Source organism: Nilaparvata lugens, chromosome 3 (assembly GCF_014356525.2).
Source record: "Nilaparvata lugens isolate BPH chromosome 3, ASM1435652v1, whole genome shotgun sequence".
Taxonomy (NCBI): Eukaryota; Metazoa; Arthropoda; class Insecta; order Hemiptera; family Delphacidae; genus Nilaparvata; species Nilaparvata lugens.
Genome location: NC_052506.1, coordinates 31,532,000 through 31,545,551, shown reverse-complemented (window position 1 = coordinate 31,545,551; position 13,552 = coordinate 31,532,000). Strand labels below are relative to the sequence as shown.

The 13,552-nt window shown below is 34.0% G+C and overlaps 1 protein-coding gene and 1 long non-coding RNA gene across 3 annotated transcripts in view; one reads left to right on the top strand and one right to left on the bottom strand.

The window, feature by feature from the left end:
- The window catches only part of LOC111054148 (mediator of RNA polymerase II transcription subunit 16), a 37,800-nt gene that overhangs the window by 18,842 nt on the left and 5,406 nt on the right, over positions 1 to 13,552 (top strand). For both annotated transcript variants that reach the window (XM_039423533.1, XM_039423534.1), the window contains exons 9-12: positions 135 to 485; positions 1,633 to 1,812; positions 3,283 to 3,480; positions 6,463 to 6,572. In XM_039423533.1, coding sequence (XP_039279467.1) covers positions 135 to 485; positions 1,633 to 1,812; positions 3,283 to 3,480; positions 6,463 to 6,572 — 839 coding nt within the window. The remainder of the gene's footprint in view (positions 1 to 134; positions 486 to 1,632; positions 1,813 to 3,282; positions 3,481 to 6,462; positions 6,573 to 13,552) is intronic.
- Positions 10,304 to 11,785, bottom strand: LOC120350389. The gene is made up of 2 exons (XR_005570737.1): positions 11,123 to 11,785; positions 10,304 to 10,698 (listed from the first exon to the last, which is right to left on the bottom strand). It is a non-coding gene; the product is annotated as an uncharacterized LOC120350389 (long non-coding RNA).

Genomic DNA, 13,552 nt, shown 5'->3' with positions numbered 1-13,552 from the left:
TGATCGTAGATTTTAGATCTTAGAATCGTTATTTCTATTTTGTTGTATTATGTTGTATTTTGTTGTATCTGAATTGTAATGTGAAATGTTTAATCTACTTTGAATAATTGTAATTATTAGTGTTGACTTGACAGGTGGAATAGGGATGAACGTGTCGGTGGCGACGACGCTGCTGGAGTACTGCCTGGTGACAGGCTTGGACTGGTGGGACGCGCTGGTCTCGATCCGAGCGAACATGTTGGACGCGGTGTGTGATAGGCTGACCGACAACTTCAACAAGCAGCCAATGGCCGTGCAGCAGTACCACTACGTGACCTACTTGGCGCTGAAGGGCGCTCTCTACCGGCTGACTCCAGCCGGCCAGCAGCGGGCAGCCGACCTCACTGCACTGCTCATGCTGCACTCTGTCTCCACCGCATTCAAGTCGCTGCTCCGGCCTTCCGATCTGGTCAGCCACGACAAGGGCCCCGCCGAAAGCCTACAAGGTATACAATAAACAGGAAAAACGTTTTGTTCTCTAGTATTATTCTCCACTTGTTCTCTAGTAAAGATTCACGTGAGCTTAAGGGCCCAGAAAATTTCTGTTTTTTAGCCAAATCAAAATAGCCAATCGGAGAGATTCCTGCCCTGCCGACTCTATAAACGCCTGAAAAACGCTTAATATGGTCTGGCCCTAAGCTAAGAAAAACCTTTTAAATAGCTTTGCTCAATCTAGTTGTTGATCCTCTTCTAATAATGACATGCAGCACAATAGTAGAATATCCCAATTACGTTTAAAATATACTGTCAAATACGAAGACAGATACGTGTAGATACTGTTATGATGGTATATCAATATACAATATTATTTAACCTTGTATATTATGCAATATTAGAATATTGCAGCATAATATTTGATTGAATATCTCAATTACGTTTAAAATGTATTGAAAAATACAAAGACATACGTTCAAGTACTGACAATTAGCATACTATTATAAATTGCTATGCTATATTATTTATATTATGCGATATTAGCATATTGCAGCATAATAATGGATTATTTCAATTACGTTGAAAATATACTTACAAATACAAGGACATATACGTTTGAGTACTGACAAATCCATATATCTATTTTATAGGAAATAGGAGATTAGCGGATGTCTCTAACTCAATTTTTTTAATTCCTGGGGAATAAACGTGACATTAAAACTATTCAATCACTGTTTAATACATAATAGGATAAACGAAATGTCAATCTATTTGCTATTAAATAGGCTGAAGACTTATGCGACTGCAAGTATTAAAAACAGATTAATGATCTTGTAGTAATATTATGCTTCATCTTACTAATATCAAATTATGTAACTAAAAAAAGAAATGATATTAAATTATATAACTAAAATGAAATACATTAAACATTGTAGTGTTTACTGTGCAGCAATAGAAGTTTTGAAATTTGCCAAGTCTTATGGTATATGGAAGATTTTAGTTCTTCTGTCAATATTTGCAGTAGCAGAAGTCCTAAGTTCTATCTATATAGCTAGCTGTCTTTGGATCTTTGAAATAATGATTATACATTAATCTTATGAATACTTATCTTGAATCTAAAATACGTTTGAAGTGTGTATAACTGTGCTCTGATTGTAGCTGTGATGGGTGAGTCTGCTGCCATACCTACTGACGTGGACAAAGTTCTGCTGCACCTGGAGGCGAAAGAGTTCACAGTGGAGCCGAGCACTCTGCAGTCGCTGCACCAGCTCATACAGTGGGTCGCCGACCTCGCGCTCAATCTTCTCGCCAGACTGCCTGAGCAGAGAAAAACCACTGGTAAACCACTCACTCATCTACTCATTTTATTAGTGCAATTGGCTGTTATCTGTAAACATGTTAGTCATCTTACGAGTGCGATTGATTGTTATTTGTGAAAATGTAATTTTAATCCCATTTATAGTGCGATTGGCTGTTATTTGTGAAAATGTAATTTTAATCCCATTTATAGTTTTAACATTCCATGTCCCAAATCGTAAAAATAATTTATCCTATAATATCCGTTTATCCAGTTCCGAGGCTACATGCATTTCTCCGAATTAAACGGTGATTGGGTGATTAGCCCAAAGCACCAAAAGGAAAAAGAGATAGAGATCGTCCTAGGAAAACATTTTATTTTGACGGTGTTATTGCAGCAGATTTGAAGATAGGCAAAAATTTGAAAGAGATGAGAAGATTTGCTGGCAACAGTAGAGAATGGAGAATATGGTCCGAGCTACACCCGACGCAGTGAGGCACATAGGGTTAGGGAAAGAAGAAGAAATAATTTTTATCATTTATGTAATAATTAATGATTCACAGTTTGACGACAGTTTGATTTCATCAGAATAATAGCAAAAAGAAGATTGTGATAATGTGCGAAAGATCTCTACCTCGTGAGTAATATTTTTGCTTTTATTCACTTGAAATCTTTTCATTTTATCTATTTATACAATCATGTAAATATTTTCACATGAGACTGCTCAAGACTGCTCGCACTGTCGGCAAGAATGGTCTCAAATTGATGATATATCCTTTTAAATGTTTGAAACGAGTTTGTTGTGTTTCGGATTTATCATGATTATTGTTCTTCAGTTCCATAACTACTGTATTAGTTTACATTCGATGAGTTACTCCAGTTTTTACTACAAGAACTTGATAATAACGTCATTTAAAAATCTTGATTTTAAACCGAGGAAAATTATAAAACATAGTATTTATATGAAAAACACACTTCTAATAAAAGTAATTTAGGAAATACGTACTCCAACATAATGTTGAATTTTTAGACTCAAGTCTAAAAATATCCGTCTGGTTACGTTGCCTTCTCAGCTCTTGGCCCAATTCTATTGACGTTATATAAGAGGTTTTATAATTTACTGACGATGAATCTGAGGTTTTCACAATGTAAATTACTTTTAGTTTGGCGGGACCTATAAAAAACGTTTTATCCATGTTGCTGCTATGGCCGAGGCCCTGTATGTTGCTTGTGGATTGAATAGTTTTATGATGAAGACTCGTAATTACTGGAATGTAAGTATTCTGTAGTTGTTGAAGTCAGGAAAAACATGAAGAAATCCTGAAAACATGTTACGGGATTGGAAAACCTATTCATATTGATACATATGATATTCTTAAATCAATCAGCTCTTAACAGAACCCAGTATTCCAATGATGTCAGTCAGTAGTAGATCTCATCAGTGTCAAGTAGAGTCTACATTCAATACAAGCCAGAGTGGACATGAAATGGCGTTTTGTTTGTGTTTGCAGGGTATGAATTGGTGCGTGACTACAAAGCTGTGAACACGTTGCGAGAGCTTCTGGTCATCATTAGGATATGGGGCTTGCTGCGGTCATCCTGCTTGCCTGTTTTCGTGCGAAGTGTCGACAACTTGGACGTGCTCGCCTTGCTCTTCAAACTGTTGTCTCGTCTTGTTCAGAGTCCTGAGCCGGATGACAATCTCATCGGTAAAGTTTCCAGTCTCACTACTTGCTAAACTACAGATAAATTTGTATGTAAAAGGAGATTTCAAGATATGCTTCGTAATATTCTGGTACAGAAAAACTATGTTATATACTCACTATTCATAGGTTATAATGAAATTAGTGTACGCAAATGTACACAATTTACTTGGCTTAATTTTAGTGTCGATAGTTGTGTCTGTTGTAAACATTTCTTAAATGTTGAAAAATGCTTGAAACCTTTTTTTAGGTTTTGAATGAGTTGACTTGATTTTTAATTGTTAATAATTATTTCATTCCAAGTACAGAATGGCAAATATTTATTTTCAATATTCTAAAATAAACCCTAAGAATGGTATTTTAGCGTTCAGAAACGATATTTTTTCAGTATGTCATGAGAAGATAAATATTCAAATGCTATAAATTATGTAGTGTACAAAAACTGAATATATTTTTGTTATTCCATTCAGCTTAGATTTATTCAATTTATTAAAGTAAGAAGTAAGTGTTGTAGACCATTGAATAAAGCGGTAATACTCGATTCTATTTAAAGTTTACTATGTAAAAGTGTCTGCTCTGGTTTTCGACTCAACTTATCTTATGCATTGATTAGCGACCACATCCTTGCGGTTGTTCATTTCCTAAAGTTGGAATGTGACCGTTGACTCAATTCAGTTATTTAGTATTCGGCATATTGCAGGCGAAACACGGCGACTTCTATTTCTGTTCTCGAAGTTCCTATTAGTCAGTTACAGTAACATATTGTGGTTATCTCGGACTATTTAGACGACCTAAAGCATTCAAATAATATTGTGAATTTTTGTATGGTATTCCTTTTTGAGTGATATTTTATTATGAAACTTGTGGATTGATTAAAAACGTTGTGAATAAGTTATTTATTGTTTAAACGGTTGCATGATAGATACTTTTAATTCAGTTCACTTTCAATTTGGTTTATAATGAAGGGAAAATCGAATACATTTTTTGGATACTGTGTGATATTTTGTTCGTTCTTTGTTCTGGTGATTTGCCTGCCAATATCCTTCTACTGTTTGATTTGGTTTCTGTGGTCGAAACAGCTGTTCTCATTAGTTGAAAAAAGAAAAGACAGGCATACATTGGCAATGGTTCTTGGAATTGCTTATTGGGTAGTTGCAGTTGTAATATGGATCATTTACGGATATCTGTGTATTCAACTTTTTAGAAAAATCAAGTTTGCAAAGTATAATAATGAAGAGGAAGGAGGTGAGGACGAAGAAATCGGTATTGATGAGATATCGATCACTGTATTGAAATCACAAAAAGCTGACGTTAAAACTGATCAGGTTACTGCTGGTCCCAGTAGTTCCAGCAAGATGATGAAAGCAGTCAATGATGAAATGAATGAAAGAATGCGACTAGTGACGGCGTCAAGGAATTATAATTCGATGGTGGACAACTCGTTCGGATCAGATCAGCTGATGAGCGAGTCAGGGGTCGACCGCAGTCCTGCTGCTCAAGTCAGCAATCTGTCCGAGACGACTGTGAGGAAGCGAAGTAATCTCAGTAGCTCCAGGAACACTGCCCAAATCAAGCACAGTAGTGTGGTCATAGACGATGCATTGTTCACTAGGAATCTGAGTGTGTGCGACCTGCCCAAATTCAAGTCCGACTCTGACATTCCATCGTCGTTGAGAAACGAAGGAGTTCGGCCAGTCGAGAACAGCCTGCTTCAGAGAAGAATGACTCGAGATGACTCATTCATAGGACTTCCTGAGTTCAAACCATTCGAAGACTACTTGACGCTTGTTCAGGTCGATTCGCCCATGTCACCCAGGGAGATGTTCTTTTCTGATTTATATCAAATGGCTGATGAAAAAGAAAAACGCGAAGCTTTGTCAAAGAAATCAATAGGATTTTTCAAGGAAGAGAAAAAAATGAGTATTGTTGCTTCCCTTACGACACTGCCTACATTGCATGAATCAAGGAATGAATCGAACGAAAAAATCGACAAAATAGCTAAACCGAATGAAGCAGGCAGACTCAGCAGATCTCCGAGTCCTCCCAGTGCGACCAGTAGTAATAAATAGGCCTACTCTCCTGTTGCAAATCGAAGCTAAAAAGGAAAAGTAGCTGCAATCATAAAACATCCGTCTGTATATAGCTATAATTTCGGCATCTAATGTGAACAAACATTTTGGATATTCAAGTTGTATAATTTTTATACTCTACCATAAGATTTCGTCTATTCTCATCGGACATTAATATCTACTTCATTGATAAAAAAATGAAATCAGATCTTCGAACAATTGATGTTTAAGTGCAATTAATTTTGAAGTAATCATCCTCTTTATTCTGTTTATGCACTAGGCATCTCATCATATTAATAGTCAAATCAAAATAACTACTTGATCCACCAAATTGGTGATAATATTATCTTATCTCTTTTATGCTTCTTCATACAATTGTAGGTCTATAATAATGATTTTATTGTTATAATATTTTTCGTTATTATAGATCAAATTTTTAAAGATTCTTGTTGAAGTACAAACCCAATTTTTCAAATTTTGAAATACGATATTTGGTTGGAGTTTGTGATCTACTTACCTCCATACCTACGCTATTGGAGTCAGATTTCGGTTGAAAATGGAAATGGATATTATAAACGAATATGTATTAGTTTATTATTTAAGAGCCACGGTACATAAAAGAAATTGCTGAAAATTGCAAGTTGAACGCTGAATGATTGAGTTCTCTTGAGTTGGGTACCTGCTAGTTTTGATTACACCTACTAAAAAATTCTCAAACAAAAATAATGGAATTTATAAAAATTTCAAATTATATACCACTCTATTCACATGGCTAACTTCGCTTTTACTCCCTCTGAGAAAAATAGTTATTTGGTTGTGAGAGTGAACTGTTTATCATCCTGTTTTTGACATTTAAGCTCTTGATCTTCTAGATGTCATATTCAATCAAGCAACTCATTAACTCTTTATTTGTTTGCAGATGAATGCTGTTTATTGCCAAGCCAAGTGATGATACCACCTTTGAACATTTCAACTTCAATAATCGCCATCACATCACCCGCTCTCTTCTATCAAACACTGCCCATTCATGTAAGTAAACTCGCCCATTTATACTATTCCCAGTGATAACATTCTTATTTATCGCATATTTAAATAGGTAATCTATCTGAATCTAATTAATTCATGACGTGAATTTTATCTATTTCATTGAACGAGCGTGAGCAAGTTCTCACTTTTGAGTTCGACTTACTGAAGGTCAAAGTCGTTGTCCGTCTGTTTGTATGCTCTTCAATAACTTTAGAAAGAATTGATCAATCAGCTTCAAATTTTAAACACGTATTCTTCGAACATTTTTACAGGTCAAGTTGACTTCATTGCATGCAATTACAACAGTTTTCCATTCATACATTCATAACATCAGCTAAGGCGTTTTGGAAGCTATCACACAGACAGACCTTCATGCGCTGACACATGATTTCAGCTGGTTAATATCTAACATAATTTACAAATTCTACATCAACAAACTGATACGGTTTGAGATATCAATGTGCGGCTTTCGCCATTCATTTTCTCTTGGAACTCTGTATCGAAATCATTTATCATGAATCTGGATTCATATGAGGGACAAAGATGTTGAAGCGACAGAGTAATTTTTCATTCAAATAGGAACCCCAATTATACCTACTGTCAAATTATTCTTGTGGAAAAAATATTATTTAGCTGTGCCCATAATTTTCACCAACTCTGTATAATTGAAATTTGCTGGTTTCAAAGATTACAATGCAAAAGTTCTTGAGCGAGTTCTCCAACCCAGGGGTCACTAGCTTATTTCCCTTCTTACCGTACTTTTACTCCCAGGGCCATCTATGTCCAAGTCGACATTTGACCGCACCAACAAAAAGCCTCCAGGTGGATCTATCCTGGCATCTCCTTCTGTAGCTTAATTCAATTATTCACACAAGCACAAATTCAAATCAATTATGGGTAAAGAATCGACAGAATACACTCAAAACTACTTCTCTCCACAATAGTTTAATAGTTAATAAAGATTAAATGAGGCTATGTTAACACTAATAATAATCACAAAAAATACAGTCAAAATATAATAACTTATTGACCGAGCGAAGTGAGGTCTAAGATTCAAGTCGACGGTTTGGCATTTCTCTTAATGTTTAAGGGCCGGTTTACGAGCTCGGGATCTATAAGTTCTGGACTTACAGAGTCCAGGACTAAAATAAGCTCTCGGGTCTAAATCAACTTTCTGAGTCACGGGTTTATGTTCTAAACTCCGGGGTCTATTAAGTTCTCGACTTATTCAAGTCCAGGACTTTAACGCAGTAATTTGAGGGAAATTTTCAATATTTTGCTGTTGTATTGTTGGCATTAGGCCTATAGCAAAACAGCTGATTGCAGCGGGATAATTCAAATGCTCTCCAAACTATTTTGTAACAATTATTTAATGAAAATACGTTTCTAATTCTTTGTATGGTCTATAAATTCAAAGCAAAACCTAACCTTTTGAAACATGAATAAAAAATAACATTTCATTTTACGTTATGCTATTATTTATCATTGATTTTGGAATAAAAATGTTAGTATGCTACCTATTGAGTTGAAAAACGTATTTCGAAAAAAAACTGGAATAATAATTTATTATTGTTAAATTATTATTATTATTAATATGTTGAATATGGCATTGATTAATAATATCCACATTGGGAGATAAAATTCCAAGGCAATCCTTGTATTATTTTTCTTGAGCATTTTTAGGTTATGTCATAGTCGTAAAATGAGGTTAGTTTTTTATCAAGAACTTTATTCCAAAATAAACTTGCAAACTATAAACTATGAATTTAGATGGACTAATTCAAATAATTTAGGTATTCCATTACATTTATTCATGTACTCCAAAACAATAACTGAATTGTGTTTGCTCGGTTAAGTCTAGAACTTAAATTTAAACCCTACCCCGTAGTATTCGACTACGTTAACGCTCTCACTCGGAAAACCAATTTTTTGACTCCAGAGTTTAAAGCCGGTTTAAGTCTAGAACTTAGCTAAATCCCGAGCTCGGAAACCGGCCCTAAATGTTTAAATGTTTATATGTTGCGCATTTACGGCGAAACGCGGTAATAGATTTTCATGAAATTTGACAGGTATGTTCCTTTTTCAATTGCGCGTCGACGTATGTACAAGGTTTTTGGAAATTTTGCTATTCAAGAATAATATAAAAGGAAAAAGGAGCCTCCTTCATACGCCAATAATAAGAGTAAAAATCAGACTATAGAATTATTGATCATAAATTAGCTGACAAGTGATTACACATATGTGTGAAGAAGCCAGTCTATTGCTGTAATTCCATAAGGTCTATAGTTTCAATCAGATACTTGTGGATGACAATACTGCGTGAGGTCTACTGTTCACAGAACTACTAGTAGTAGTATGATATTATAAATTTACAAATATTAATTGGCACAGGTATAAATACTTCTCCAGTGCCTATCCAATAGGAAGTAGATATAAGGGCTGTTAAATCTTTTATAAAATAAAAGAAATTGAGTCAAGTCAATTACCAATTAATTTATTTATAATCTGTATACACCTGATTCGAACACCAACAGTTCCGTGCCTACTCTGGCTACTCAACCCGTTGCTAACAACAACATGACAAAACATATGACATCTCCCTTTTTCAGGCAAGCAGCAGAAATAATAATAGAGGAACATACAGAAATAATAATAGAGAAACATACAGAAATAATAATAGAGCAACATACAGAAATAATAATGTAAAAACGTACAGAACAAACAAATATTGATGGTTACAAAAGATAACTTATAGCTGAAAATTAAGTAGAAACATAAACAAGGTTACAAAAGATTACTCAGAATCAACCAAATATTTTGGTTTTCCAACTATCCTACCTGATCGTGTAGTACTGGATTCTTTTTTAACATTACAGAACAGGACCTTGGCCTACTTCCCTCACTCAGTAAATAGCCCTCAGACATGTTATGTTTATCATCTTTCACAAACACATTTTTATGCAGCTCTAAACTAGGTAGCTCCTTCTGATGACTCTTGTCATGATATGATTTGTACAAAAGCTGATTCCTCTCTAATGATTGTTTAATATTCTGATAATGACTAGGATTGGCCCTAGTAGGTAGAAAACCTCTAACCTGTCTTCCAAACATCAATTCATTAGGAGATATGTTCATCAAAGTTGCTACAGGAGTATTACGATACTCTAAAAGCGCAAAATACAAGTCTTTGTTATCCAACTTGGCCTTATTCAACATTTTTTTGAGGGTCTGTATGTGTCTTTATAAATAGTATACAAATAGTACTATTTGTACATCAATATACAAATAGTACATACATACCATTGAACCTAGCATAATATAGGCTTGATGTCACATGATTGAAATTCCAAATCGTTTTAAAATCTTGAAATTCACTAGAGACAAACTGTGGACCACCATCACTATACAAAATTTGTGGTATTCCAAACCGCGCAAAAATTCACTTTAATGCAATCATTACTTCATCATGAAACGCTTTGGGAGCATATAATTGCAAAAGAAAAGATGTGATTATGGATGAGTAAGAAGAACAATCAACAGAATATTGAAATTAATAGTACAAATTAATAATAAAATAAAATCAACTTTAATACTCTGTCAACTTAATCCTCAAACACATCAATTTAGCAGCGTTTATAATAGAAGGATATGATGACTCTAACAATTTGATCTCTCTGAATTATCTATTTGTCACCGTCGGATAGGTTAGGTATACTCAAGAATTAACTATAAAATTAGTAATCATGATGTAAATTTAATATACAAACGTAAGAGAAAAGAATATTTTAAAATACAAGAAAATTAGATTTTACAATTTCTACTATGCTAGATTCTGATGATTAGATGTTGATGTATAATTTATTCGTAAATACCTTGTTATATAAGTGGGAGGCCTCCTACACTTTTTTTTATATCGGACATTCACTTTTCTTGCACAAAACACATGAAGCTCTTGAAGTATTCTATACTTGTGATGAATTGGTTCCTTTTTCAGTAGTTATTTTCGAACGAATTTGTTGACAATTTTCCATGGCCATATCAAAGATTGTGATTCCAAATTCAACTAGATACCATAAGATTCAACGAGAATTGACGAGATTCAAAGATATTCAATGTGATGCAATGACCGCTGTAGAATAAAAGAAAAGAAACTTTTAACCACTATTATAAAAAAGATGAGTTCAAAAATACAGAATCTGTACTTTTTGAAACATGATACCTTAATAAATTTGTCAAGAGCTTTGAAGCTTCCAAAATTTTCATTTTATTACTTTTAAAGGAACATGTCAACATGAATCAGACTTTATTATATTATATGCAATAGACTAGCCAGAACAGGAATACATATCAATTTCTATTTTATTTTTAAAAAAAATTGAGACAACTTGAAGCTTGAATTTTATATGAAAATGTTTCAAATATTGGATTATGGTTATTAATGATCTGAAAAATAGTTTTAAGAATGCTAGGATAGAATTAAATTCAATTTACAGACATGAAAATTTCAAACAAGAAAACAACTTATAAAGTAATTTAAAGAAATAAATCATTACCTGTACAGCGGATTTCGTATGTAATAAATTAAACATTTCCAGAAAAAACTTAAAAAGAAATTCAGATACTCAACAACTGAAATTAAATTATGGTGACTGAATTTTCCACCATGATTACTTTGCTTTAAATCAATTTACAAAAAAAAAATCATCTACATGGAAAAACTAAAAATAAATATAGATATCACAACTTATGATGTTAGAAAATCTTTGCTCTGAGCGACTACATCTTTAGCAGAAGCTAAATAAAAGGATAAAAATTCAAGGGTTAATTAAACGATCCTTCTCCAAGAAATGCTCGAGCAAAAGTGTTCAGACCAAACGAAAAAGGATTCAACAAAATGTAGAAATGACGTAAGCAAAACGGTATTATCTGAAAGACAAGGAGAGTAGAGAGTAAGGAATAGAAAGACTCCATGGTACTGACAAGGACAGAGCAAAGAGAAAGAAAGCACAGAATCAATTGAACAAGCCAGCGTTTGCAAGTTTCTAGATATTTAGTGAAAAACAACTGATAAAAGTATTCATGTTAGAAAACGTCTCAATCACTAGACATGTTATTCAATTTTATGATTTCTACATATTTACTGAAATAGTCAATTACAAGAAGGTAGTCCACTTTATTAAAATGGAAATTGTCTGCAACTAGTGCAATCCAGGGTGCATCAGGAATTTCTCTTAATATCAAAGGTTCATGCTTATTGTTATTTTGGAATTTCAAACAAGTTTGACAAGTGGATATCATATTTTCAATTTCGTTATTCATAAATGGCCAAAAATTATGTCTCTAGCTCGAGCTTTACATTTGTCCATGCCAAAATGATTATAATGTACAAGATTCAACATCTCCTTTCTAAGAGATTTTGGTATAACCAACAAATCATTCTTGAATAATAGACCCTGTGCATAGAATAAGTCGTCTTTGATTGAATAATAATACTTGACAGCTTGTGGAACTTGATCCTTCCTAGGCCATCCATTCTGAACAAATTCTAGTACTAGTGATAGATCAGCATCTTCCTGTGTATACTTTTTGAATGTTTGTGATATGCAAACCTGCAATTCAACCTCCTCATCAACATTGTCATCCTGTATTATCACTACTACTATAATATGACCGCGATAAAGCATTTACCAGTAGAAACTCTTTACCAGGCTTGTAAGTGATTTGTATGTCATATTTTTTAAGCCTTAATCTTAATCTCTGTAACCGTAAAGAAGTTTCATTCAATGATTTCTGAAAAATAAATTGTAATGGTTTGTGATCAGACTCAACCAGTACAGTTTCACCAAAAATGTATTGATGAAACCGCTCACACCCAAACACTATTGCCAACAACTCTTTTTCGATTTGAACCCATTTTTTCTCACTATCAGTCAGTGCTCGTGAGCCATAAGCCACAGGGAGCCCATCTTGTAATACAGCCCCTAAACCCAAACTACTACTATCAACTGACATCACCATAGGCTTTTGTACATCATAGAATTTCAATACTGGAGTCTGAACTTATAACAATTTTAGCTTGCCAATCACCCCAAATAAACTCTGTATCTTTTTTCAACAACTCTTTCAGTGAGTCAGTATCTTGTGTGATAAATTTGGAATGAATTTGCTCACATAAGTGATAATTGCAAGCATTGTTTGTAGTTCTTTCTTGTTTTGTGGAGCAGTCATATCAACTATAGCTTGAACCTTTTTGGGATCAGCTTTAAGACCATCAGCACTTAAAACATGCCCAACGTATGCCCGACTTCTGCTAACAAAAATTTGCATTTACCAGCTTTGAATCTAACATTCTGTTCTTGAGCTCTAAGAAATACTTTGTGCAATCTCTCATTATGCTGTTCAATAGATTCACCCCATATGATTATATCATCTATGTAAATTTCTACACCTTCGAAGCCCACGAAAATTTGTGAGAAGTTTCTGTAGAATACCTCAGGAACTGATGCAATCCCAAAAGGAAGACGCAAATAGCAATATCTACCAAATGGGCCTGCATTAAAAGTAGTCAACAGCTGACACTCTTTTGCTAATTTAATCGAGTAAAATCCTTTATTAGCATCCAGTGTTGAAAACCACTTCGCATTGGACATCTTACTGACCAGCTCTTCAAATGCGGGAATTTTAAATCGTTCTCTAACAATGCATTTATTCAAATTTTGTGGGTCTAAACATAACCTGAGAGAATTATCTGGTTTTTTCACAACTACAAGTGAGCTAACCCATTCAGTTGGTTCAGAGACTTTTCTTATAATACCTGAATTTTCAATTTAATCTAATTCTTCCATAACTCCATCTACTAAATTAAAAGCAATTTCTCGAGGAGCTTCAGCTACTATTAGCTATCACTTTCAAGTTTTATATTATACTCACAATCAAGTTCTCCTATACCGTTGAATAGGTCGGGAAATAATTTCAACCAGTTA